A 24,976-nucleotide genomic window follows, 5' to 3' on the forward strand; every position below is an offset into this window, starting at 1 on the left:
GTGACGCCACAGAGCCGAGCACCCTGATCTACTGTCATATAGTTGTTTAAATTGAGGACTGGAAACACAGAAACATGGATACTGGGTTGAGAAAATTGTTTTCCTCGGTCCTTTAACGTAAAAAAGGATGTTTTATTGCATGTTTCCGATTACATAAAAGTTAGTTCCTCGAATATTTCAGTGTCTGTGGGAAAGTTGTCGTCGCCTGTCGATCTGGTGTAGCCGAACTGATTGTTAGCAGCGAAAAGCTCTTCTTCGGCGTCTACGCGCCTCCAAAAGGCCTCGTAATCCAGTGGGGGTCCTTGACCTCCATATTCTTCTGGCAGCACACTGGACGGAATTTCTTCGTGCAGTCTGTCATAGCTCTTGCCATAGAGATGAAACTTTTCGCACAGGAGAGAAACAAGAAAATTATTCACGTACTTAGCACCTTCTAATAACTACTTTCTGTGCTCAGTTTAGTGCATATTTCTGTTCTTTTCACAGTACTGGGGGATTCTATAGTATGAATACTTTGGTAAGGATGATTTTCTATGCAGAGAGAACACTTTAAATATTCGTAGATAGGACTGCCTGGTGGTGAGCCTAGCGTGACACTCCATATGGATATGACGAAATTAAACGATATGTCCATTGCACGTCACAGATACGCAACAATGCACAGCACATATAACAACACGCCACATTTAAACTTATCAAATTGTCTCATTTAGGCCAGTTTCTCCAAGAAAGAGCTAAAAGTGCTTTAGTTGTGTCAAACAGGCAGCATTAGTTCATGGTCCAAGTGCGAGTCGTAGCTCAAAGGATGGTAGTCTTTCATGAATATTCATCGTGGGCAATATAAGTGTTCTTTCTAATTAGAATAGCCTGTCAGAGCAGAATAAGTGGCCTATGTAAGTCCTTCCGTGCGTTGCTCGTTGGGCATAGTGCATGGTGCTCTTATCCGTTAAACGTTAAATGTTGTTATGAATGTCCCAATTAACAACTCGTGTCAGAGGCACCTTGACATTCTTGAGAAAATAACTGCGTCAAACATCTTGAGCTATAGCACACCAACCTTGATCATCATCATCAACAACCTATATTTATGCCCACTGGCATGACGAAGGCCTCACCCAGAAATCTCCAATTACCCCTGTCTTGCGCTAGTTTCAAAATTTCATTCAAAATGCGCCTACATATTTCCTGAATTCATCACCCCACCTAAATTCTAACGTCCTCAGCTGCGCTTCATTTCCCTTGGCAGCCATTCTGTAGCTCTAATGGTCCACCGGTTTTCTACCCTACTCATTACATGGCCTGCCCAGCTCCATTTTTTTCTCCTAATGTCCATTAGAATATCGGTTATCCCAGTTTGTTCTCGGATCCACACCGCTCTCTTCCTCTCCCTTAACGTTAGACCAAACATTTTGCGTTCCATCGCTCCTTTTATGGTCCTTCACTTGTTCTCGAGCTTTTTCTTAACCTTACAGTTTCTGACCCTTATGTTAACACCGGTAGAATGCAATGATTACACAATTTGTTTCAACGACAGTGGTAAGCTCCCATTTAGAATTTGATAAAGCCTGCCGTATGCAATACAACCCATTTTATAGCTCTGGAAATTTCCTTCTCATGATCAGGGTCCCCTGTAAGTAATTGGCCTAGATAAACATACTCCTGCACAAACTCTACAGGCTGACTGGTGGTCATGAAATCATGCCCTTTTTCCGGGCTATTGAACGTTAATTAATCTTCAACCCTTGCTCGGTTATATTCCTCATTGTTTTTGTGGCAATTCATTCACATCTATCTTATCCACCGCTATATAACTATGCACGCAAGTGAGCCAAAGTTCTCTCTCTCTCTCTGTATTACAACCACATTGATGGCGAGAAGCTTGGGGTAGAGCATTGCGTGATTCAACGCGCCCGCCACGCACATGCGCAACCACCGCCACTCCTCCGGTAGCGTGCCTTATTGCTATCGCATCGTAACATTTGCGAATACGCCTATTGTGTCACTTGCATCACAATTTACCCTCCCACACTTCTGCACTACTTTTGCTGGTAGGCCCGCGTTACGAACGCGGGCACAATACAAACGCCCAGTTTTTATCCGTACAATGTTATTAAAATAAAACACCCTTTCATACTGTAACAGTGTAGTAAACATCGTCAAGGTGGCTGAATGGGCTAGTTGGTTATTCATACTGGTAATACACAGAGGGAGGCAATAAAATAATCTGTGGGAACTCAGCGCTTCGCCGTGTCTGCTATTCATTCCCGTGCTTTTTCTCGCGGTGTTCATTACCAGAATAAACATTGCCGTTACACAAATGCATTATTGTCACTGAATTAATGCGCTTCATTGACTTGCTTGAATAATAATGTGGAGAAACTACAGGCGCGCAATGAAAGTTCCACTTACCCTCTCAATAAGCTTTGACTTCATGACGGGTCTTACTAGCATATAAAGCATGTCAAATGCGTACGACTGGTTCACTATGTGCATCGCTTTCAGCCGCATGGGCATGCAGTCCTGGAACGATAGAATGCTTTATGATTTCTTATATGTGCTTATAAACACAAGATGATACACTTTTAACTGCAGACGCGTGCATAATCATGTCTTGCGTTATATAATTCGTATTTAGGTACCGATCACTAGATGAGTTAAACATGTCAGCATATAGCGCTTATACAACAAAAACGTCACAGTTTCGCCCCAAGGGCGAAACAATGAATGCGATAGCAACACAGCAATGTCATACGAAGTAAGGTGAGCGGCTTTGTTAGCGATATGAATTGTAGTAAACATGAGCTGATTAAGTAAGCAGGTGTGCTGCGGCGTAAGTAGACCGACATGAAGAGAGACTCGATGACCACGAGAAGGCGCGTGTGAAACGGTGGTGTTGATGAGAAGCGCTTCCCGTGGGCAGCGCGTGCGAAGGGACACACCTGTAGCGCGGCACTGCCGATCCGGGCAGCATTACATGTGTAGCGTGCGTTGGAAAATGTGGCCCGACTATTACTAACTGAATGAACAAGCGTGGTGTGAGCGCGCACAAACAAACATGAATAGATCACACTGAATGACTGCAGACAACGACTGCCAAAACGCTGGCAGCAAGCGCATACGCCGCAGCGGGCGAAGGTACGTGCGGTCTATCGATTCAACGGAAACTGCGCGGCGAATGCACAGCCCATACAAAGGTCAGAGCCGTGTAGAGATAAGAGACGGTGCGGGCGAGCGACGACCGTGGTTGTTGGCAGAGTAGAAGTGCGCCCCCCCCCCCCCCCCGCTCCCTCCGGCGCTCGCTTCCCGATTCCTTGCTTGCGCGTGGGAGATTGAGTGCGTTCGCTCTCCGTGATAGAGTGCGTCCCCGCACGCTTCCGCTCGGGCATACGGCGCGCGGCGAAGATTTTATCTATGCGGAACCTCACGGCGACGGCGATGACGACGGCGACGATGACGGCGACGGCGACGGCATAAATCCGGTTGAAGTGTCCATATGATTGCTATCGCAATAATGGTCACAGTGCCCTGAAGGAAGCATGAAGACAGAAGGAAGAACACGTTATTGCCTGACCAACTGTCCCCGCTTGCGGAGATCGCGCTCAACGGTAGCGGATTAGTGAAGGGTGCAATCGCCCCCGGGATGTGGTGGACATGGAGCACCACGAAGAGCCACAGAGTCTCGAGCAGGTCTTCCGGTGTTACAGCCAAGCTGACCCAGGTGTAAGGCATGGACAGGGGAATGTTGGTGCGTATGATGATATGGCGTGAGGAGATGCTCAAGCATGATTAAAGAACAAGAATTCATGAACGCCAGTCAGCCTCGAGAGTCTGTGCAGGAGTACGTTTATCTAGGTCACTTGATCACCGGGGACCATGGTCGTGAGAAGGACTTTTACCGAGGAACAATTATGCCGATCCCACGCACTGTGGGAATTGATGTGAGCGAAGCTTTCTGTGGTGTGTGTTTTGGTTGACGTTAATTAGCAGTGATGTTACGGCAAATGTTTAATTTCTTCAACGTTTTGTCCCACAGGAGAGCAGTGAATTGATGTTAAACGTTATCCTGCGTGCACCACTGCTGTGTGTCGCGCATGGTACACAGTACACACAGTAGGGGGTGTTTGCTTGAAGCGTGGTTGCACGCAATACTTCATAACCTCTGAGAGGGTCAATCATATTCATTGAATCACATGGTACATCGCATCCTGCAAAAATAATGACCTTTAATTGAATTATGGGGCTGTACGTTCCAAAACCACAATCCAATTATGAGGCACGCCCTACTGGCAGACTCAGGATTAATTTTGACACCGGGGTGTTCGTTAACGTGTCCCTAAATTTAAGTGCACGAGTGTGTTTTTTTTTTCGCCCCTGTGGAAATGCAGCTGCCGCGGTTCGGGATTGAACCTGCGACCGCGAGCAATGCCATAGCCGCAAAGTTACCCAGGCGGGCACAGGAGTGTTGATTTGACGTGCGACCACTTCCGTAGTGTCGCTTAGGCCCTAGGGTGCGTTTTAATCTGCACGGCTGCGCTTCTGCACGCCCTTCCTAAGCTGTCCGCTTGACAAATTTGCATTATCTTTATTTTTATGAAATAGCAGTAACGCAGGTACCGTACGGTACCATAAACTCAAATTTATCGCCTTTGCACGAAAGCGCTGTCGTGTCTATAGTAGAGCACTGCACGGGCCGATTTTTGCAGCCCGAGCCCGGCCCGGGCCCGTTTTTACATTGGGCGGCCCGCCCGAGCCCGATCAAAACTTTTATGGCGAGACCCGGGCCCGGCCCGGGCCCGGAAATATTCTACGTTACCCGCCCGGCCCGGCCCGCCTCCCCTTTACCTTAGGTCCGAGCCCGGCCCGAGCCCGGCTCGAAACCGGCCCGAACCCGGTCCAAGACAGAAAAATACATGTTTTTCAGAGTTGAGAGGCCCGAGAATAACTCGCTGCACGTTACATGCGCACCACCAGAAAGCCCGAGCCCGGCCCAGGCCCGTGTCAAAAAACCCGAGCCCGGCCCGGGCCCGGGTCAAAAAGCACACGCCGTGCCCGAGCCCGGCCCGAACCCGTGAAAAAACGCTCTACCCGGCCCGGCCCGGCCCACGGGCCGGGCCGGGCCCGGGCTTTCGGGTAAGCCCGAGCCCGTGCAGTGCTCTAGTCTATAGTAGTTGCGTTTCCTTCAAGTCACCTCTTCTCTATCCCCCGCCCCTCTCTCTTTATATAACAACTGCGAGCGAAGAGTGTCAAGGCGGTCATTCACTCGTTTCACGACTGCGTCGGTTCTACTCATTCTCTGCCTCCTCTCTCACATGCTCTCTGCCAGTGTATCTGGCTTTCCTCTGGACTTGCACGTTAGTAGAAAGGTAAGCGCTGCAATTTCTGCAATCCTTTTGAGAGGGGTCACGGATAATTACAGCTGTCAAGAGCATAATTGATATAAAAATTGAAATGAACGCCCACGGAACTGCAGAGGGCATTGTGCACATTCGACGTGGTTCAAGGTCCAAACGAGTTTCTCGCGTCGCCTTTCCTCTCTGCCATGTATACACACGCTCCCAACCGCCTCCCGATGCGGTGTGCCAGGCAGTAGCAGCAGTGGGATAGTCGAATCAAGAGGCAAAGAAAGCTTCGCTCTAATAAAGAAGGGTTGGAGTGCATACGGCAGGCATTACCAATTCCTGACTGGGAGCTTACAACTGTCATTCAAAACCAGTGCACAATCATTGCATTCTACCGGTGCCAACTTATGAAGCAGAAACTTGGAGGTTAGCAAAGGAACACGAGAACATGTTAAGGACCACGCCAAGAGCGATGGACCGAAATATGTTTGGCATAGCGTTAGAAAACAGGGATTGAGCGGTGGTGATCAGAGAGCAAACGAGGATAGGCGATATTGTAGTTGACATTAGGAGAAAGAAATGGAGCTGGACAGGCCATGTAATGCGTAGAGCAAAAAGCCAGTGGACTATTAGAGTTGCAGAATATGTAACAAGGGAAGGGATGTGCCGTCGAGGATGGCATCCGAGCTGCCGTCCACGTCTCATAATGAATGTTTTCACTATTCGCATACTTGGACAGTAATCGTAGATGCTTGCTTTGCGAATTTTTTGTGTGAACTCCACAATTTTCACCTAATTTGATAATAAAGCTAATCAGCCCTATCAGGTAGGTCGGCCTTGTAGAGAAACCGCGCAGCTAATCGAATTAGGCTTCGTTACCTGAAGATATTCCACAGCTTTCTTCAATAGGCCGATCCTGACGCAAAGTATCTTGTCTATGGTATACTCGTTGAAGTCTAACAGAAGTACAACTCCTAAAACCTGGGCCACTGGGTCAGACGCTATGTATTCCATGCAGATTGTCCAGGCCTTCTGATATTCTGAGAAAGGCAGCTCGGAGGGTATCCACTGTGCTGAAATGCAAGAAGTAATGAAACGAGACAAAAGAAATGCTAGAAGGTACATTCAAGCGACCAAAACAAACAATTTCAGGTATTGGCCACCAATACAGAAACTGACAGACTAGTAAGCAGTGATAAATGGTTACCTTATGCGGCTAGAATACATGGCTGAAGTAGTAAATCAGATCAGTGCCTATTAGCAAATCACTGCTATGGAGGGGTTAGTAGAAGTAACAATGACCCAGAAACTAATAAAACGCAGCAAAACAGTGAGCAGCTAAAGCATATATTGGAATCTCACAAATTAAAAAATCCCAGGTGTCCTTAGCTATTTCCTAAGAGACGCGAAGGCGAAAGCCTTGTAAAGCCTACTGTAATCCACCTTAATCTTCCTTAATCGGCCTTAATCCACCGCAATCGACACTAATACTCTTTAATCCACACTAATCGACCTTAATCCACTTTAATCGTCCGTAATCCACTTAATTCTGCTCCATCCACCATATTCGAATTTAATCAAGCCTAATCCACCTAATCCACTTTATGATCTTAATCCACCCTTCCGCACCTCAATCCACCCTAATGCACAATAATCCTCCTTCATCCACCTTAATACACCTTCATCATCATCAGCCTATATTTATGTCCACTGCAGGACGAAGGCATCTCTCTGCGATCTCCATGCGCTAGCTGATTTCAACTTGCGCCTGCAAATTTCCTAACTTCATCACCCAACTTAGTTTTCTGCGGTCCTCGACTGCACTTTCCTTCTCTTGGTATCCCTTCTGTAACTCTAATGGTCCACCGCTTATCCATCCTACACATAACATGACCTGCACAGCTCCATTTTTTTCCTCCTAATGTCAACTAGAATATCGGCTATCCCCATATGCTCTCTGATCCACACTGCTCTCTTCCTCAGTCTTAACGTTAGGCCTAACATTTTTGGTTCCATCGCTCTTTGTGCGGTCCTTAACTTGTTCTCGAGATTCTTTGTTAACCTCCAAGTTTCTGCCCCATATGTTAGCACTGGTAGAATGCAATGGTTGTACACTTTTCTTTTCAACGGCAGTGGTAATCTCCCAGTCAGTCTCGCGCCGAAGCGATGGTAGCGCCCATAGTGCCTGCATGCATATTCCCCACTACAATATATATATATATATATATATATATATATATATGGATCCGCCTTGCAAACTCCACGGTTACAATTTGTAAACTACAATATGGGCCATCGGGTAATTAGTTAAAAACTTAATTAGTAAATTTCTGTTAATTATTCGATTATGCATTTCAATTTCCTGTGCAAGTAATGTCCGCCTCTTCTAGTAGACCAGCTCATGAACTAGAATTGTGCTATCTGCCACGCGCAACCTTTGAGAATTTTTGAAAGTGTTCGCTGAAACACCCTGTATATATTGAACACACGGCAGCAGACCAAACAACTTCAATAGTCGAGGTCGCATATATACCAGCGAAGGATATCTGGGATGATAATCATTATATACGGATAAAACAAGGAGCAATGCACAAAGCGCTCAAAACATATTTATTTATGTAACGTATATAGGCGTTTAATGGCCGCCCATATGCAAAAGCTATACCCTAAATGTGTAAAAAAAATTCTCACAAAATACATTTAAAAATTGCACCTGTATAAGCAGCACACTTGATTTTTGAGAAGGTTACCAATGTTATTTGTTTGGTGTGAGAATTCCCACGCTTTTTTTTTTCACATCGATGGCAAAACAAGGCAGCCGTGCCGAATACAGTCACGACATCATATGAAAAATAATTTGTGATTCCTAATTGAAATAAATATATTACAAATTAACGAAAACAAAAGTGAAGGAAAAAGGCCAGCAGATCCCACACCCTGTGGGAATCGATGTTACGTGAAGCAGTGTGCGGGGAGCCTACCAAGTTAACGGAGCGACCATGGGAGCACCAAGACGTAGGCGGCTCTTTGATTACCTGCATGACACGGATGTCATGACATTCATGTCATGAGTCCTCAGGAGTCCCTTTAGCTACACCTAAAAGACCTTAAGTTGAAAGCTTTAGTCATGGTAGAACGTAGTGGTAGAAGTAGGTATGGAAGTAGTGGTAGAACGCCCGCCTCGGCTGCGGGAGGCTGTGGGTTCGATTCCCACCGCCGCCGGGCACCCACTGGTTCAAAAGGGTACAAGCGTACCCCGGCCTGGCGTTCGGCTTCCTTCAGGGGTGATACGCTTGGGAAAGGAGCCTGCGCCCTGAATTCCCGTCGAAACCAACGTGAGCACGGAAAAAAAGTGGTGTCTGGACCGCCATGGCGGTCATTTCCCAAGTGGCGCCCCAAGCACCTATTGAGGTGGGGGCACCTTCGGGTTGAAGTCAAACACCCCTTTCCAAGCATTCAGGTCCCATAATGGCCGAGCACCAGGCCGGGAGCGCGCTTGTACCTATTTTACCGGTAGGTACCCGGCGGCAGCACTTGCCTCCCACATCCGCGGCGGATGCTCGTCTACAAGGCCGTCTGTGGTTGGACAAGAGGCGCCCAGAGACAACAGCTGAAATCTCTATTGGGCCCTCTTTCGAGATGTGGACCCCCACGACAGCCGAGCACCAGGCCAGGGGACATCTCTACCCATGAGAAAAACCGGTGGGTTCCCGGTGGCACCGGGATTTGAACTCGGTACCTCCCGCATACGAGGGGGATGCTCTACCGCTAGGCCATCGCCACTAGGCCTAGCCTTTTCCTCGATTCATAAAATGATTTTTTTTCTTTTACGGTGATTGCGATTATTTCTTTTTTTTTTTCTTTTTTCCAGCAAGGGCAGCTCCGTGAGTAGGCTGGATGATGTCGCTTGCAATTGACACAAAGTGCTGGTGGAGCATTGCTATTGTCAGGGGGAAGGTCGTTGGCACTACACTCCGCGCATGTTTCTTTGCCTCTGCATGATTCTGATGCATGTCCGAACCTCTGGCACTTGAAGCACCGCCTCGGGTTCGGTATGCATGGTCGGACTTTGATGTTTAAGTATCCTGCGTCGAGTGAAGTGTGCACAGTACTGGTTCCAAATGTTAGTATTACGTGTTTTGTGATGATCTCTCGGTCGTTTCGCCGAAGTGTGATTCGTTGTACCTTGATTACGTTTTGCTCTTGGAATCCTTCAAGGAGCTCTTCGTCACTGAGATTCAGCAAATCTTCTTCTGACATTAATCATCTGCTTCTATTTAGGGAGCGATGTGCAGAGATTGTTACAATAATGTCACCGATACTGGTGAGTTGAGCGAGCTTTTCAACTTGGTCTTTTTTTGTCAGTTCGAGGAGAAAGTCTCTGCTAGCCACCTTTGTTGCTTTGTAGTTACGTCCGATTGTGTTTACGAGGCATTTATATACAAGGAAGGGTGAGAGTTTTCTTACGCTCGTGTTGCCTTCACTATGAAGGACATGGTACTTTGGGAAGGTGTCTAGCTCTGTTTGGAGGGTAAATTGAAACATTGCATCCGTGCGACCGCTTTTCAGAGGGCGATCTTTGAGTCGGGGGAACGCTTCTGCCATAATATTGACACGTATACATCTTTATCTTTCACCGGTGGCCGCTTTCCACCGGCTAACAAATGTTAAACGTTATCGCTCGGCGCAGGACGCGCCTGTGTCGGAGGTTTCTAGAACGTTATCGATGCTTCTTTCCGTTGCCTGTTTTCACAGACGCTTATGTTATCTGATTGTGTGACCGATGCGAATTATCTAGAACTTTCTGGAAGACACTCGGGCATCAGGGATTAATCTGGAACCTTCGATGACTCAGGTATAAAAGCCGACGCGTTTCGCCGCTGATCAGATTCCGACGATCGCCGACTGTGTTCGCCGCTATCGTTGTGCTTCAAGTGTAACTTGCTTTTGTGGGCACAGGTTCGCCCAATAAAGAATCAGTTTCGTCATCCCCAGTTTTACGACTGTTTGCTTCATCGTCACTACTACGTGACATCTGGTGGAGGTGCTTTTATGTCCTTGTACCGGACCCCCCCGTCCAGCCGTGAGCCAAGCCCACACCGTCTAGAAGACGTCGACGCCTACCCCGACCAGCGAGCTAGTCGCAGGCTACTGAACCTGCCACCGGAGTACGAACCCCTACCTGAGAAGACCAAGAGGGCAAAAGTCATGACCTCGGCAGCAGCTACCATGACAGCCCCTGTACCAACATCTGCGGTCGTGATGCAACAATCCAGGGAGCCGCCGACTTTCCGCGGTTCGCCATGTGAAGACGCCGAAAGCTGGCTGGAGGCATACGACCGGGTCGCTACGTTCAACAAGTGGGACTGCGACGAAAAGCTGCGCCATGTTTACTTCTCTCTTGAAGACGGCGCCAGAACCTGGTTCGAGAATAGGGAACGTTCACTAACAACCTGGGACCTCTTCCGAGCCGCCTTCCTGGACACCTTCACGAGCGTCGTCCGTAAAGAAAGAGCTGCAGCCTTGCTGGAAAACCGTGTACAGCTCCCGAATGAGAGCATCGGTATGTACACTGAAGAAATGACTCGATTGTTCCGGCACGCCGATCCAGCTATGCCCGAAGACAAGAAAGTTCGCTTGCTCATGCGGGGAGTTAAGCAGGAGCTATTCGCCGGACTGGTACGGAATCCACCAACAACAGTCCAAGACTTTCTCTCGGAGGCTACGACGATCGAGAAAGCACTGGACATGCGCAACCGGCAATACAATCGCCGTTCGACGCCACACTACGTCGAAGTCCAAGGACTTTCCGACGACCTACGAGACACCATCAGGGCGATAGTACGCGAAGAGCTGCAGAAGTTGCTACCGTCGTCGCAGCCTCAAGTTGCTTCCATCGGCGATATCGTGCGGGAGGAAATCCAGCAATCGCTAGGACTTCCCGAATCGCCGCAACCCGAGCCGGAAGCGCTGACCTACGCCGCCGTCGCCCGTCGTCAAGGCCCCCCTCCGCGCTCGCGCCAGGGCCCCGTAACGCCGCAGTTCCGACGTCCACCACCGCCGCCGCCAGCACGCCCGCCCGTCGCCCAGCGCAGCTACCAGAGGAAGACGGACATTTGGCGCGCCCCCGACCACCGCCCGCTCTGCTATCACTGCGGGGAAGCCGGCCATGTCTACCGCCGATGCCCATACCGCGAGATGGGCCTACGAGGGTTCGCCGTCAACGCGCCGCGTCCAGTGCGGGGTGAACGACCGCGCGACATTGCCGACTACCTCGCCGGAGCCCAGTGGCAACCCCGACGACCCTCACGCTCGCCGTCACCAGGCCGCTACATCTCGCCGCATCGTCATCAGTACACCGGTCCCACCCGGGGCCGATCTCCCAGCCCTTACCGGGGAAACTAAAGGCAGCAACCGATGGAGGTGCGGTTGCTGTACGACGCAATGCCGAAGATCCTCCGCCGACGACGACGACGATTCGCGAATCATTACGACGAGATACCAGCACGCCGCCTAGCAACAGCCTTGACAGCACTTCGCCGCCGCAAGAAGACCGGCCGACGCGACGTAGCAGCAGCGGAGCAAGCCGACGCAGCCGTGATCCGACGCCACGACTTAACCGTAATGCTAGACGACGGTCTACCGACTTAGACGTGCTCATCGACGGTCATAACGTCACCGCTCTCGTCGACACTGGAGCCGACTATTCCGTCTTCAGTGGCGCGTTCGCCGCCAAGTTAAAGAAGGTGAAGACGGCCTGGCAAGGATCTGATATCCGGACAGCTGGAGGCCACCTAATAACGCCGGCTGGAATCTGCACAGCCCGAGTCACGGTAAACAACCGCACTTACCCGGCGAGCTTCGTAATCCTGCAGCACTGCTCCAGGGATGTCATCCTAGGCATGGACTTTCTAAACCAATACGGTGCAGTCATCGACTTAAGATCCAGGTCGATAACGCTTTCAACGCACAACGCGCTACCACCGGATACAAGCATAAGTTACCATGCCTTGAATGTGCTTGAAGAACAAGTCACCATTCCGCCTCGCTCCAGCGTAATGATTTCCGTCGGTACCGAAGTGCCTGCAGACATGGAGGGCATCATCGAGGGCGATCATCACCTACTGCTCGACCGTGAAATTTGCGTCGCTAGAGGCATAGCTGAGCTACGTGCAGGGAAAGCAAGGGTGATGCTCACGAACTTCAGCCCTGAATACAAGCACATTAACAAAGGCACCACGGTCGCCTACATCGACGAAATAGTACAAGCCAGCAGTGCTTTCGCCTTCACGGATTCCAGTGCACCTGCAACGACGACTATAATACCTGAGCCTTCTTTCGACGTCAATCAGAACCTTCCCAGGCATAAGAAAGAACAACTAAAAGCTCTGCTCCTGCAATACAAGGACTGCTTCTCGTCGTCGTCAAAAGTTCGACAAACCCCTGTCGCCAAGCACCGCATCATCACCGACGAAAATGTCCGCCCACTCCGTCAGAGCCCGTACCGAGTTTCGGCGCGCGAACGTGAAGCCATAAGGCACCAAGTCGACGAAATGCTACGCGACGACATCATCCAGCCGTCCAAGAGTCCGTGGGCGTCCCCCGTGGTGTTAGTGAAGAAGAAGGATGGAACCCTACGTTTCTGCGTCGATTATCGTCGCCTCAACAAGATCACGAAGAAGGACGTATACCCCCTCCCACGGATTGACGACGCGTTGGATCGACTCTACAACGCAAAGTATTTTTCGTCGATGGACCTCAAAACCGGCTACTGGCAAATTGAAGTCGACGAGAGGGACCGGGAGAAGACTGCCTTTATAACACCAGACGGACTGTTCCAGTTCAAGGTCATGCCGTTTGGTCTTTGCTCGGCACCTGCGACTTTCCAACGCGTCATGGATACAGTACTGGCAGGCTTGAAGTGGCAGACTTGCCTTGTCTATTTGGACGACGTCGTTGTGTTTGCCTCAAGCTTCGAAGAACACCTGCGGCGCCTTGAAACAGTTCTTCAAGCAATCAAAACCTCCGGACTCACGTTAAAGCCAGAGAAGTGCCGCTTCGCATATGAGGAGCTCTTGTTCTTGGGCCACGTAATTAACAAGTCTGGAGTGCGCCCCGACCCTCAGAAAACTGCGGCCATCTCCAACTTTCCTCCGCCCGCTGACAAGAAGGGAGTGCGTAGATTTCTTGGACTGTGCGCCTATTACAGGCGCTTCGTCAAGAATTTTTCACGGATCGCTGAGCCACTGACGTATCTCACGAAGGCCGACGTCGAGTTCAAGTGGGAGACGCCGCAAATCGAAGCATTTGAAGAACTGAAGCGACGCCTGCAATCGCCGCCAATACTTGCGCATTTCGACGAAAACGCCGATACTGAAGTCCACACCGACGCAAGCAGCGTAGGACTCGGCGCCGTTCTTGTGCAGAGGACTGACGGACTAGAAAGGGTTGTAAGTTACGCTAGCCGGTCGCTATCGAAGGCGGAATCAAATTATTCCACAACAGAAAAGGAGTGCCTCGCCATCATCTGGGCTACATCAAAGTTTCGCCCCTACCTCTATGGCAGGCCCTTTAAAGTCGTGAGCGACCACCACGCCTTGTGTTGGCTAGCTAACTTGAAGGATCCTTCAGGTCGCCTCGCACGATGGAGTCTGAGACTTCAAGCATTCGACATCACCGTCGTTTACAAGTCCGGGCGAAAACACTCTGACGCCGACTGCTTGTCTCGCGCCCCCGTCGAACCGCCGCCTCAGGACGACCCGGATGACGACACTTTCTTGGGACCCATCAGTGCCGACGAATTCGCCGAACAACAGCGAGCCGACCCGGAACTAAGGAGCCTTGTAGACTACCTGGAAGGCAAGACCGTCATTGTGCCGAAGGTGTTCAGGCGAGGATTGGCGTCGTTTTTCTTGCAAAACGACATTCTTCTAAAGAAGAACTTCTCGCCTCTCCGAGCCAACTACCTCCTCGTGGTACCCTCAGCATTGCGTCCAGAGGTTCTGCAAGCTCTCCATGACGACCCAACGGCTGGACACCTCGGCTTTTCCCGCACGCTCGCGAGGATACAAGAAAAATACTACTGGCCTCGCCTCTCTGCCGACGTCGCCCATTACGTAAGGACATGCCGAGACTGTCAGCGACGCAAAACACCGCCGACAAGGCCAGCCGGACTTCTACAGCCGATCGAGCCACCTCGCCGACCGTTCCAGCAGATCGGGATGGACTTACTGGGGCCTTTTCCGACGTCGACGTCCGGGAATAAATGGATCGTCGTAGCTACGGACTACCTCACCCGCTACGCCGAAACAAAAGCCTTGCCCAAAGGCAGTGCCGCCGAGGTAGCCCGATTTTTCGTTGAGAACATCCTCCTGCGTCACGGTGCCCCAGAAGTCCTCATCACCGACAGAGGTACGGCATTCACGGCTGAACTAACTCAAGCCATCCTGCGATACAGCCAGACAAGCCATCGCCGCACCACCGCCTACCACCCGCAGACGAATGGCCTCACCGAGCGCCTAAATAAGACCATCGCCGACATGCTGGCAATGTACGTCGACGTCGAACACAAGACGTGGGATGCCATCCTTCCGTACGTGACCTTCGCATACAACACGACCATGCAAGAAACGACGCACATGGCGCCGTTCAACCTGGTGTACGGAAGGAACCCGGCAACGACGCTTGACGCCATGCTACCGGACGTCACCGACGAAGAAAATCTCGACGTTGCCACCTATTTGCAGCGTGCCGAAGAAGGTCGACAGCTCGCCCGCTTGCGCATCAAGAACCAGCAGAGGACCGACAGCCGACACTACAATCTTCGACGACGCAACGTCGAGTACCAGCCCGGCGACCGTGTTTGGGTCTGGACTCCGATACGCCGACGAGGACTTAGCGAGAAACTGTTGCGTCGCTATTTCGGGCCATATAAGATAATCCGACGTATTGGCGCACTGGACTATGAGGTCGTGCCAGACGGCATTTCGCAATCACAGCGGCGCCGGGCACGACCTGAAGTCATCCATGTGGTGCGTCTTAAACCTTTCTACGCCCGCTGACGACATTAGGTACTGTGTTACTTTGTTATTGTTTTTTTGTTGTTTATAACGCATTGTTTTGTTTTCGCTTTCGTGCTTGTAGCATCGGGACGATGCTTTTTAAGGGGAGGGTATTGACACGTATACATATTTATCTTTCACCGGTGGCCGCTTTCCACCGGCTAACAAATGTTAAACGTTATCGCTCGGCGCAGGACGCGCCTGTGTCGGAGGTTTCTAGAACGTTATCGATGCTTCTTTCCGTTGCCTGTTTTCACAGACGCTTATGTTATCTGATTGTGTGACCGATGCGAATTATCTAGAACTTTCTGGAAGACACTCGGGCATCAGGGATTAATCTGGAACCTTCGATGACTCAGGTATAAAAGCCGACGCGTTTCGCCGCTGATCAGATTCCGACGATCGCCGACTGTGTTCGCCGCTATCGTTGTGCTTCAAGTGTAACTTGCTTTTGTGGGCACAGGTTCGCCCAATAAAGAATCAGTTTCGTCATCCCCAGTTTTACGACTGTTTGCTTCATCGTCACTACTACGTGACAATATTGTTGCGAAATTCGGCAGCGGTGGCAGCCACCCACCACCGAGCCCAACAAGGAGACGCTACAGGTTACGAGAAATCTGCAGACGCCCGCTATGCACCGCCACTATAACCTAATGTACATACCCAAGACTGGATACATTACACACGGTTAAGCCTTGCCGCCCGGAAATTCAGAAGTAAAAAGAAGACAGGAAAGATGAAAAGGCGGGAGAAAAGGATGAAGATTGGAGAGAGAGACAGGAAAAGGCAACTACCGATTTCCCCCGGGTGGGTCAGCCCACGGATGCCGTCTACGTGAAGCAGTGGCCAAAGGGGTGTGTTGCCTCTGCCGAGGGGCCGTAAAGGTCCAAACACCCGGCATTGGCTCAACCCCCAGGAATCCCCTTTTCCCCGGACACTGCTAAACCACGCACGTTAGACGCGGGAGGGTCCAACCCTCGTGTGCTCGGGTACGTGGTGTCGCAACTCACCAAACGCCTGCTGATGCAGACGACCCTGCGTGGTATTTGGGAGCACTTCGTTGAGTGAGATGCACACGACGCTTAAGTCCATGATCCATGTGCGCGCCTTTGCTTCAAGCATGACAGGCTGTATTCATTCAAAGAACTGCCTTAAGGCAGTTCTTTCTAATGCGAATTGCCTGCTAGAGCAGGTTAAGATGATTATGTCTTAACCTATGTGGCTCGCAGGGCAGGGTGGTGATTTTTATATAAAGCACACACACAGAGAAATAGAAAAGCAACCCAAATGTCCATCATTCTGCTTCCTCGCAAGCACAAAATATGCTAGCACCTCCTGTCCTGCTCTTCTCACGCATACGGGCAATGTGAAAAAGCTACTTACCTATGTTCATGAAAACAATCGGGCGACCATGGACGTCTTTTTCTGGCATCACCATGCACAATGTTCGTGCTGCCGAAGGTACCTTTGACGGCAAAAAGTCGGAGTAGATGGGGCCACAAGCAGTGCGAATCTTGTAGTAATTCCGAATAGTCTGCATGGCAGCATCTACATTGTACTTCCTCACGCGAAGAAAACGCAGGAGGAACTCGTCGTCTTTCCTAGAGTTGAGCTCCGGTTCATCTGTGTAAAACGAGATTTCTCACATGAGGGCGGCAGAAAGTTACGCCTAACGACTCTCCGATTGAGTGGAGATTTACTGAGATGTAGGCACATTTTAGAATACTTTTGCAATAACGGGGTCGGCAAAAAAGTTAAGTTTCGAAATATACGGTTAAGAGCAATGTTCTCACTATAGCTATAATATCTTGTGCTCATAAACCAAAGGTCACTACGACTCAAGTGTTTTCCAACACTTCATCTTTTGTGAGGTGTAGTGCATGACTGTATGTCAATTTTGATAATTGCTTGCCTGAACTACAGTGTTGTAGAAGCTCTTCTAGTGGGCTCACTCGCCCATCTTTTCTACGCTCTCCTCTGACGCGGCCGCTGCCGCCTGCCAATGCACCCGCTAGAGGCGCTGCAGCAACTTCCTCCTGAACTCGCCAGTCCGCACGCCCGTTTCGCTGTCTCACGTGCGGGTGGTTCTTTGTTTTATGCTGCTTTGGCAGTCGGTTGGCTGCGACTTGTTGCTTACTGCCGGCTTCATTTCCGTGTAGTGCCTGTCTCTGCGTGTCGCCAACGTTACAGACGTGTGTCCCGGGTAGGCGACAATGCCTAACCGTCGCCGCAACTATTGTCTCGCGCCCGAGTGCCGTACATACGGGGTAGCGGCGCGTGAAAGACGCACCGAAGACATCCTTATTCAATGTTCCGCGAGACGAAGAACGAAGAAAGCAGCGGGAACGGAACTTGCACCGCGCAGATAAAGGATGACAGATGCGCAGCCTGGCGAGCTACATTTCGAGCAGCGATATACAGGGCGTTCCAACTATCATGCACCAAGATTTAAAAATATGCAGATGAAATGTAGCTGGACCGAACCAAGGTAATGTTGCTTGTCGTCGCTTGGTGATACTCAGATTATTTCTTGCGTTCTGCCTAATTACATAATTAGTCTTATTAATTGGTCAACTTCTCAAACATTGTAATTAGATGAAAAGTGTCAAAGAGAGAGAACTGTAGGTCAACATGATACAGTTTTCTGTTGCTCAATACATGCTACATAAATCCGTTTTTCCGAGCGTGAAAGAAGCCTGCGAATACACGCAAAGTGCCTCGAGCATCCAGTCGCGCGGCAATTTTGCGTGTATTGGCGGGCGTCTTTCACGCTCAGCAAAACACTTTTATGTAGCCCGTATTGAATAACAAAAACCTGTATCATGTTGATCTACAGTTTTATCATTGACACTTTTCATATAACTGCATTACTTGAAGTTGGTTAATTAAGAATAGTTATGCGACTAGGCGGAAAGCAAAAAAATTATCTGAGCATCTCCGAGAGACGGCAACTAATATTATCTTGGTTCTGTCCAGCTACGTCGCATTTGCATATCTTTAAATCTTGGTGAATGGCAGTTTGGGCACTCTTATAATCATAGACTATGTGCATGTAATCGATAGAAAGGAAATAAGCACTTCTCGCGGAAGGCCCCTGCTATCGGAAGGCGCCATCCCCACGATTCTGCCGAACCTGGTTGCAGTGAACACGGGGCTGAACTAACAACGAAGGTGGTCAGTTTCTACCTAACTACTCGGCTGCAGATTTTTGTGTGAAGAGTTAATGCAGAGAAGCGAGGGAAGGAGCACACAATGAAACTCCGCAAGATGAGCCCTAAGCTAAATTTGCCACATGGAGCGGTGGGGGGGAGTGGTCGTTTGGGATGCTGTTTAGTTTCTGCATGCTGTTCTGCTACATTTTTTAAAGATGCGCCTGACCAATGTGTTGTATGTATTTCTGCAAATGCAGTGTTTATACATTCTCTGAAAAATATTTGTTTGTTTTGGCTAATTTACTCTTATGCTTTACATTGTAAGGAAGCGGTCTTGTAAAAGCGAAAATGCAGGTGTGCCGTAGACAAGCCATTTGAGACTGCATATCCGTAATTACTGAGCAAATTGACCTCCGAGTCTATGCGAGCGCTTGGAAAGTTTACTTTCCTGCAGCAGCGTAACGTACCACGGGAGTTTAACAATCAAACCAGATGCGGTTAGAGCAGAGGGCTTGACGAAGGTAACGGGCCAACCCTTTGCGTATGATTAGGGTGTGGCAGTGACATAGGGAAAATAAACTTTCCGCGGAAGCATAATGATTGTAAGAACGAAACTGGACAGACATTCAACATCATCGCGGGAACGACGTAGAATCTTTCCCGAGTGTCTGCAGTGGTCTGGAGAATCGCACTTTTTATCCTAGAAATAATTGCCCGGTCAGAAATGCAGAAACCGGCAGCTCACTTCGAAGAGAAATGGTAAAAGTAACGTCGCCCGCTCGGCAGCCGCCGTATCAAGGAACGAAGCTTCAGGAGGAACGTCTTGCCGCACCCCCTTTCCACGGGCAACATGCAACGCTTCCGCCCGCGCCCTCCTCTGAGCCCACCACAAAGCCTTCTAGTGCACTGTACCCGAACTCACTTGGATGATATACCGGTTGTTTCAGCGAACACTTTCAAACATTTTTAAAGGTTGCCTGTGGCAGATAGCACAATTCTAGTTCGTGAGCTGGTCTACTCAACGAGGCGGACATTACTTGTGTAAGGAATAAGTGCGTCGTGTAGAGCTCCGCAGCCGGATCGCCAGCGCTACTGTAGTGGGCTCGGGCTCGACGCTGTTCCTGGTGCGCCTGGCTAAGCCTACGCTGCTGTGTCTTCCTGTCGGCGTCCTTCGTGTCGTCCACAGCCATGCTAGACTTCCTTGTCATAATTGGTGGAGGTGCTGGGTCTCCTGTAATCCTGGAATTGCGCAGCCGGATCCTCCCTGCCATCATGACCTCCGCAAGCGCCACGAGCTTACCACAACCTGCTCCCCAGTCCTCTGTATGCCCCGGCACACTCCGTCAGCGGGACCCTCCCATCTTTAGCGGTGCTGATGACCACGACGTTGATGACTGGCTATCATCATACGAACGCGTCAGTCTTAATAACAAATGGGATGACACCACGAAATTGACCACCGTCCCTTTTTACCTCACCGGAATTGCCCACTTGTGGTTTCGCAACCACGAACGCGAAGTCCCAAGCTGGACTGTGTTCAAGACAAAGTTCAGCGAGGTCTTCGGCCGCCCTGCTGTTCAAAAGCTTCAGTGCCGAACAGCGTCTGCAGTCGCGCTCTCAGCAGCCTGGTGAGACCTTCACGAGCTACATCGAAGATGTCATCGCCCTCTGCAAACGCGTCGATGCATCAATGACTGAGGGCACTAAAATCAAGCATATACTGAAGGGCATCGACGAGGACGCGTTTCAGATGCTCATTTCAAAGAGCCCCTCTACTGTTGCCCAAGTGATTGAACTCTGCCAAAGCTATGACGAGCTCCGCCGTCAACGCCTCCTCACCCGCCGTCCTGTTACCCATCAGGAATCGTTGTCCGGCTTGACCTCTCCTGTTCACGATTGCAACCTCCTCTCGCAGATCAAGGCTTTCGTCCGGGAAGAAGTTGCTCGCCAGCTCTCCCTTATCTCCAACCCGCCGGAGTCCAGTTCGTCCCTTAGTCCGACCCTACGACACGTTATAGAAGAACAAGTGTCCGAGGTCCTTCCTCTGGAGCGGGCACCTCAACTCACCGCCCCACTGACTTACGCCGACGCCAGTCGCACAACCACGCCCACCGACGTTCCGGGCTCCGCCTCCGATGCCTAGCCCTGTTTTTACCTCCACGCCACCACCACCTCCAGTCCATCGACCGAATTAATCCCTGGCGCACAGCGGACAATCGGGCGATCTGCTATTCGTGTGGTATTCCCGGACACGTTGTACGCCTGTGCAATAAAATTGAAATGCACAATAGACTAATTAACCAAAATTCACTAATTAAGGTTTTAACTAATTACCTTAGAGCCCATGTTGCAACTTACAAATTCTAGGCGTGGATTTCGCAAAGCGGATCTTCTTGGAACGAATTCTCAGGAAGACGCATGTTTCGAGATATTAGTTCCCAAACTTGCGGAAGCAATGCGTTGGCATTCCAGTTACATTTGTGCTTTAATGCATAAAACGACGTTTTCTTGAGAACGTAACTGGAGCGCCAATGCATTTCGCCACCAAGTTCACGAATTACTATCTCGAAACTGGTGTCATCCTGAGAATTCGTTCCAAGAGCATCCGCCTTGTGAACTCCACGGCTAGAATTTGTAAATTGCAATATATAAGGTAGTGAGTGAAAAACTTCATTCGTGAATGTTTGTTCATTATTCTATTCTGTATTTCAATTTCTTGGGCAAGTAATGTCCACCTCTTCGAGTAGACCAGTTCATGAACTAGAATTGTGCTATCTGCCACAGCCAACCTTTAAACTTTTTTTAAGTGTTCGCTTAAACAACCTGTGTAGAAGCACGTGTTTTACAAAAGGTTATCAATACGCAGCTTTACTAGAGTTCCTGCGCAATTCAAGGATGTACAATAATTTATATGCCTATATTTTTGCAACTACGCCTTAGGGCAGTCCACCTTGAGGTTAAAGTGAAGGGGGGGAAAATTCCGTGCACTAAGAGATCTGGTTGGTATGTTGAGTAAAACTTTCTACAAATTGAGTACATGTATACACTCTACAGCGTGGTTACAAAATTTCAGTGCGAATAAGGGAACAACCAGATAGTACCAAAGTTACTAACTGGGGAGAGAAGGGGCGTTTCGAGGTTTGCCTGCGGAACTAAACAGTTCCCGTAAAACAGTTAAGTAGTAGCTTGTCACGTTCATAATTTGTAAGGCAAGAGTGTGCATTTAGATACACATTCTGGTGAGATGTCGAATTCGTCGATCAATTAGTGAAGTTCCGATAAATCGCCAAATCACGTCGAAGGGGGTAAAATACCCTTTCAAGAAAGGAAAAAATTATTGTTATTTATTCAACACATTTACAGTTGCCGAGGAGGCTTCAGCAAGCTGGCCAAGATGAACATTTCAAGGCACGACTGCCCATCGAGTCAAAGAAAACTGCAAGGCAGTTCTCACGCAGTACATGCCACCCATCGTGAATTGGGCTCCTAAACCTGTGGGTTGACTCCACATTGAGGCGGCCCACACGGCAGCAGCGGCGTTTTTTTTTGTCAGTTTAAGTAACTATCTACGAAGATCTCGCCGCAGAAACTGGCTTTAGCACTCGACAGGACCCCTGAACGCCACAGTTCTCGGTGATACCAGCGCAGGCCCCGATCACGTGGCACTTAGGAGGAAAGAGTGACGCAGTTTCGCTAAATTCCGCAAAAAAAGAGATTTATTTCGAAAGAACATTTGTAATTTGCTGGTGACTGTCCTTACGAGCCACTTAAGCATACGAATGCTCTCGCGGGCCCAGCATTTCTCCCCATCTGCGTAAGTCGTAATGAAATTCTTATAACAGCACAGAAGGGCTATAAAGTTTCTCAAATACCTCACCTGACAGGATCTGCAGTAGTTTCTGTATAGCATCCTTCCTCCTTGAAGGAGTTTCTCCAAGCTCTTTTTCAGCGATGTGTTGCAGGCTGAATGGAAGTGCCCCCTCGGAGGTATCAAATTCTTCACTTACGGATACTTTTTTGTAGACACCCAACATAGCTGACGCTTGAACAAGTTACTTCCAGGCAGTGAAGCCACAAGTTCAACAACAGTTGTACAGGTACGCGTCTACCACACACGCGCGCACAAACAAAGCTCCAACGTTGTAATATCCGGAATGCGACATCATGCCACTTTTGTCGTTTACCCAATACGTAGGAGATTGCGCCTTTTTTCTGACAGTGATGTGTAGGACTGCACCTGTGGCCCCTTCATGCGAATATAACGGCCGAATAGAACACAAAATGAAAAAAAGATGGTTACATAGTGGATGTCTTATTATTTTATCATTTGTTATTTGTTCTCTTTATGTTGCTTTCCTGTTTGACACTTTGTGATAGCCACAGTGTCAGTTATTTTGAACCTTACCATCATGCGGTTGACAAAGGCCAGAACGTACTGTATTAACTGTTGCCGCGGACGGCACTGCGACATCATCGTCAATGAAAGTGCTGGAAAAGCTGCCTGCGCCGCACGTGGAGAGGTCGAAAAAACTTGAAATTCGTGGTCCAGCATAAACAGCGTGTGATACCCTAGAGCTCTTCGCCGTGCTTCACGTTCGAAAGTGTAATTTGTAGTTCACTACCCGGCGCCTAGACGAAAGTAGACCCATATGTGAATTGGCAATCCTTACCCGGTCTTGCATGACGTGAACATGCCTTATTGTGAAACCAGCGAATGGGTGTTGCTTTTACGAATTCCCGTTCATTCCAAATTGGAATAGCGGACAGTGCCAATGTTTGTTATAGATATGACACACGACAAACTCTAAAGTGCTCATTTTGTGACAGCCCATCATACGAAGTTGAGAGGCATGACCTTCCGACAGCTTTAGAGGAATAAGAAGACAGGCCTTTTGTAGAAGTCTCCGAAAGCTGGCAACCTTCTCGCCTTTATTATGATTACTCAGTCGCTATTTAAATATCGTTTTTCGGACTTCTTCCTCTTCCTTTCCTTGACAGCACTGACAACCTGCCTCATTTTCGTTTATTTTCGCTACTAACCATGGAATCTTATATTCTTTCAGTCTTATGTAATCATCCCTGTCTAGAAAGATGGAATAACGTTTTGAATTCATAAATATTTCTTACCTCTCACTCCTTCATAATAAAGTGTTTTTGGTCTATCCCTTGCGAAGTTCCAGTGCTGATAAGATTCAGGCCGGAGAGTGGATTCGTTGAATCAAGGTCCCTTTTCATGAAAGTCATGCCACTTCGAGCTATATCCAGAATATTGGACCAATGCCGTTTGTCAAAGCTTATTTTCATAGCGTGGCGGTTTCATACCCCCGTCATAGCTCTGCAGACAATAGCTTTTCCCATAAAATAACGATGTCTATAATGCTTAGATCCCTATATGCTGCAAGCCACACAAGCATGCATTGTAAGAACGGCTGTGATGATAAACAACCATTTTCATCACATACTTTCAGCCACCATTGAAGTGGCTGTAAGGAGCCAAGAACGTTTTAAAATCGCGTATTGCTTTATTTACAAGGACTTTGCTTCCGAATGGCATTGGGCGGATAAACGAAGTACGACGTCGGGTTGCTGCGTCGAAGTACGAAGCTTGTAGCTCCGAAAAGCGGCACCATTGCTAGGTAAACGACATTTACATTCTTATATATACTTTTTAGGAGAAGCGAAATGACGCAGTTATGTGTTCGTTGCCAGGCTTAACAGCCACATATCCAGCGCATTCTTCTATTGCCACCAAAAGTGCTTGGGGCACTTTTGCCTCCTTTCGCCTTCTTTTTAACTCCAGCGGATTCGAAATGCGTTACTTTAAATGAAATATCTGAGTACGTTCATGCTGTCATGACGGTTCTTCTAAGTGTGAATTTAGTTTTGCATGGTTAGCACTCTTGGGTAGCTATTTACACCAGTTTTCATGTTTCTCCGGCCAATATATCAGTAACTTTTTCGCAAGTTCTCCAAAAGCCGTCGTGCCTTCCTGATTCAGGGATATTATCACAGAATCGGCATATGGGCACAACGCATGTCAAGGCACGTACACCTGGGCGTTCTTCACGTCTAAGCCTTGTGTCCCCTCCCATAACGTGGCGAAGTTCGCGTTTCTGACACTCGATGCTCCTGGTGAGTGAAGTGTGGGCAACGCGTGTGCATTCTGCGTCCCGATGTTTTATTCCCTAGTGATGCGGCACTTCCATGGTAAATTCCTCGCTCTAACTGATTCATCGCGCCGCCCTTTCTTTAGGTTGGGATATTTGAGGAACGTCTGTCAGTGCTTTGGTATCAGTGAACAGCACAAAACTGCGGCCTTCTTACTAGCTCTTGAAATGTTACCGGGCCATGAGGACATAACAACTGCGAGTGCCTCTTTTTCTGTAGCTGCGTAGTTCACTTACGTTTGAAAGCGCGTACGTAG

At 49.1% G+C, this 24,976-nt stretch overlaps 1 protein-coding gene across 1 annotated transcript; it reads right to left on the reverse strand.

Moving 5' to 3' along the window:
- Positions 1 to 111: 111 nt before the first annotated feature.
- On the reverse strand, positions 112 to 22,650 carry LOC119455785 (alpha-tocopherol transfer protein-like). Its single transcript, XM_037717248.2, has 5 exons — positions 22,430 to 22,650; positions 16,784 to 17,023; positions 6,219 to 6,412; positions 2,410 to 2,520; positions 112 to 383 (listed from the first exon to the last, which is right to left on the reverse strand). The coding sequence occupies exons 1-5, from the start codon at positions 22,584 to 22,586 to the stop codon at positions 150 to 152; spliced, it is 936 nt and encodes a 311-aa protein (XP_037573176.1). The 5' UTR covers positions 22,587 to 22,650; the 3' UTR covers positions 112 to 149.
- Positions 22,651 to 24,976: the final 2,326 nt, after the last annotated feature.

The sequence above is a fragment of the Dermacentor silvarum genome, chromosome 6 (genome assembly GCF_013339745.2).
Source record: "Dermacentor silvarum isolate Dsil-2018 chromosome 6, BIME_Dsil_1.4, whole genome shotgun sequence".
Lineage (NCBI taxonomy): Eukaryota > Metazoa > Arthropoda > Arachnida > Ixodida > Ixodidae > Dermacentor > Dermacentor silvarum.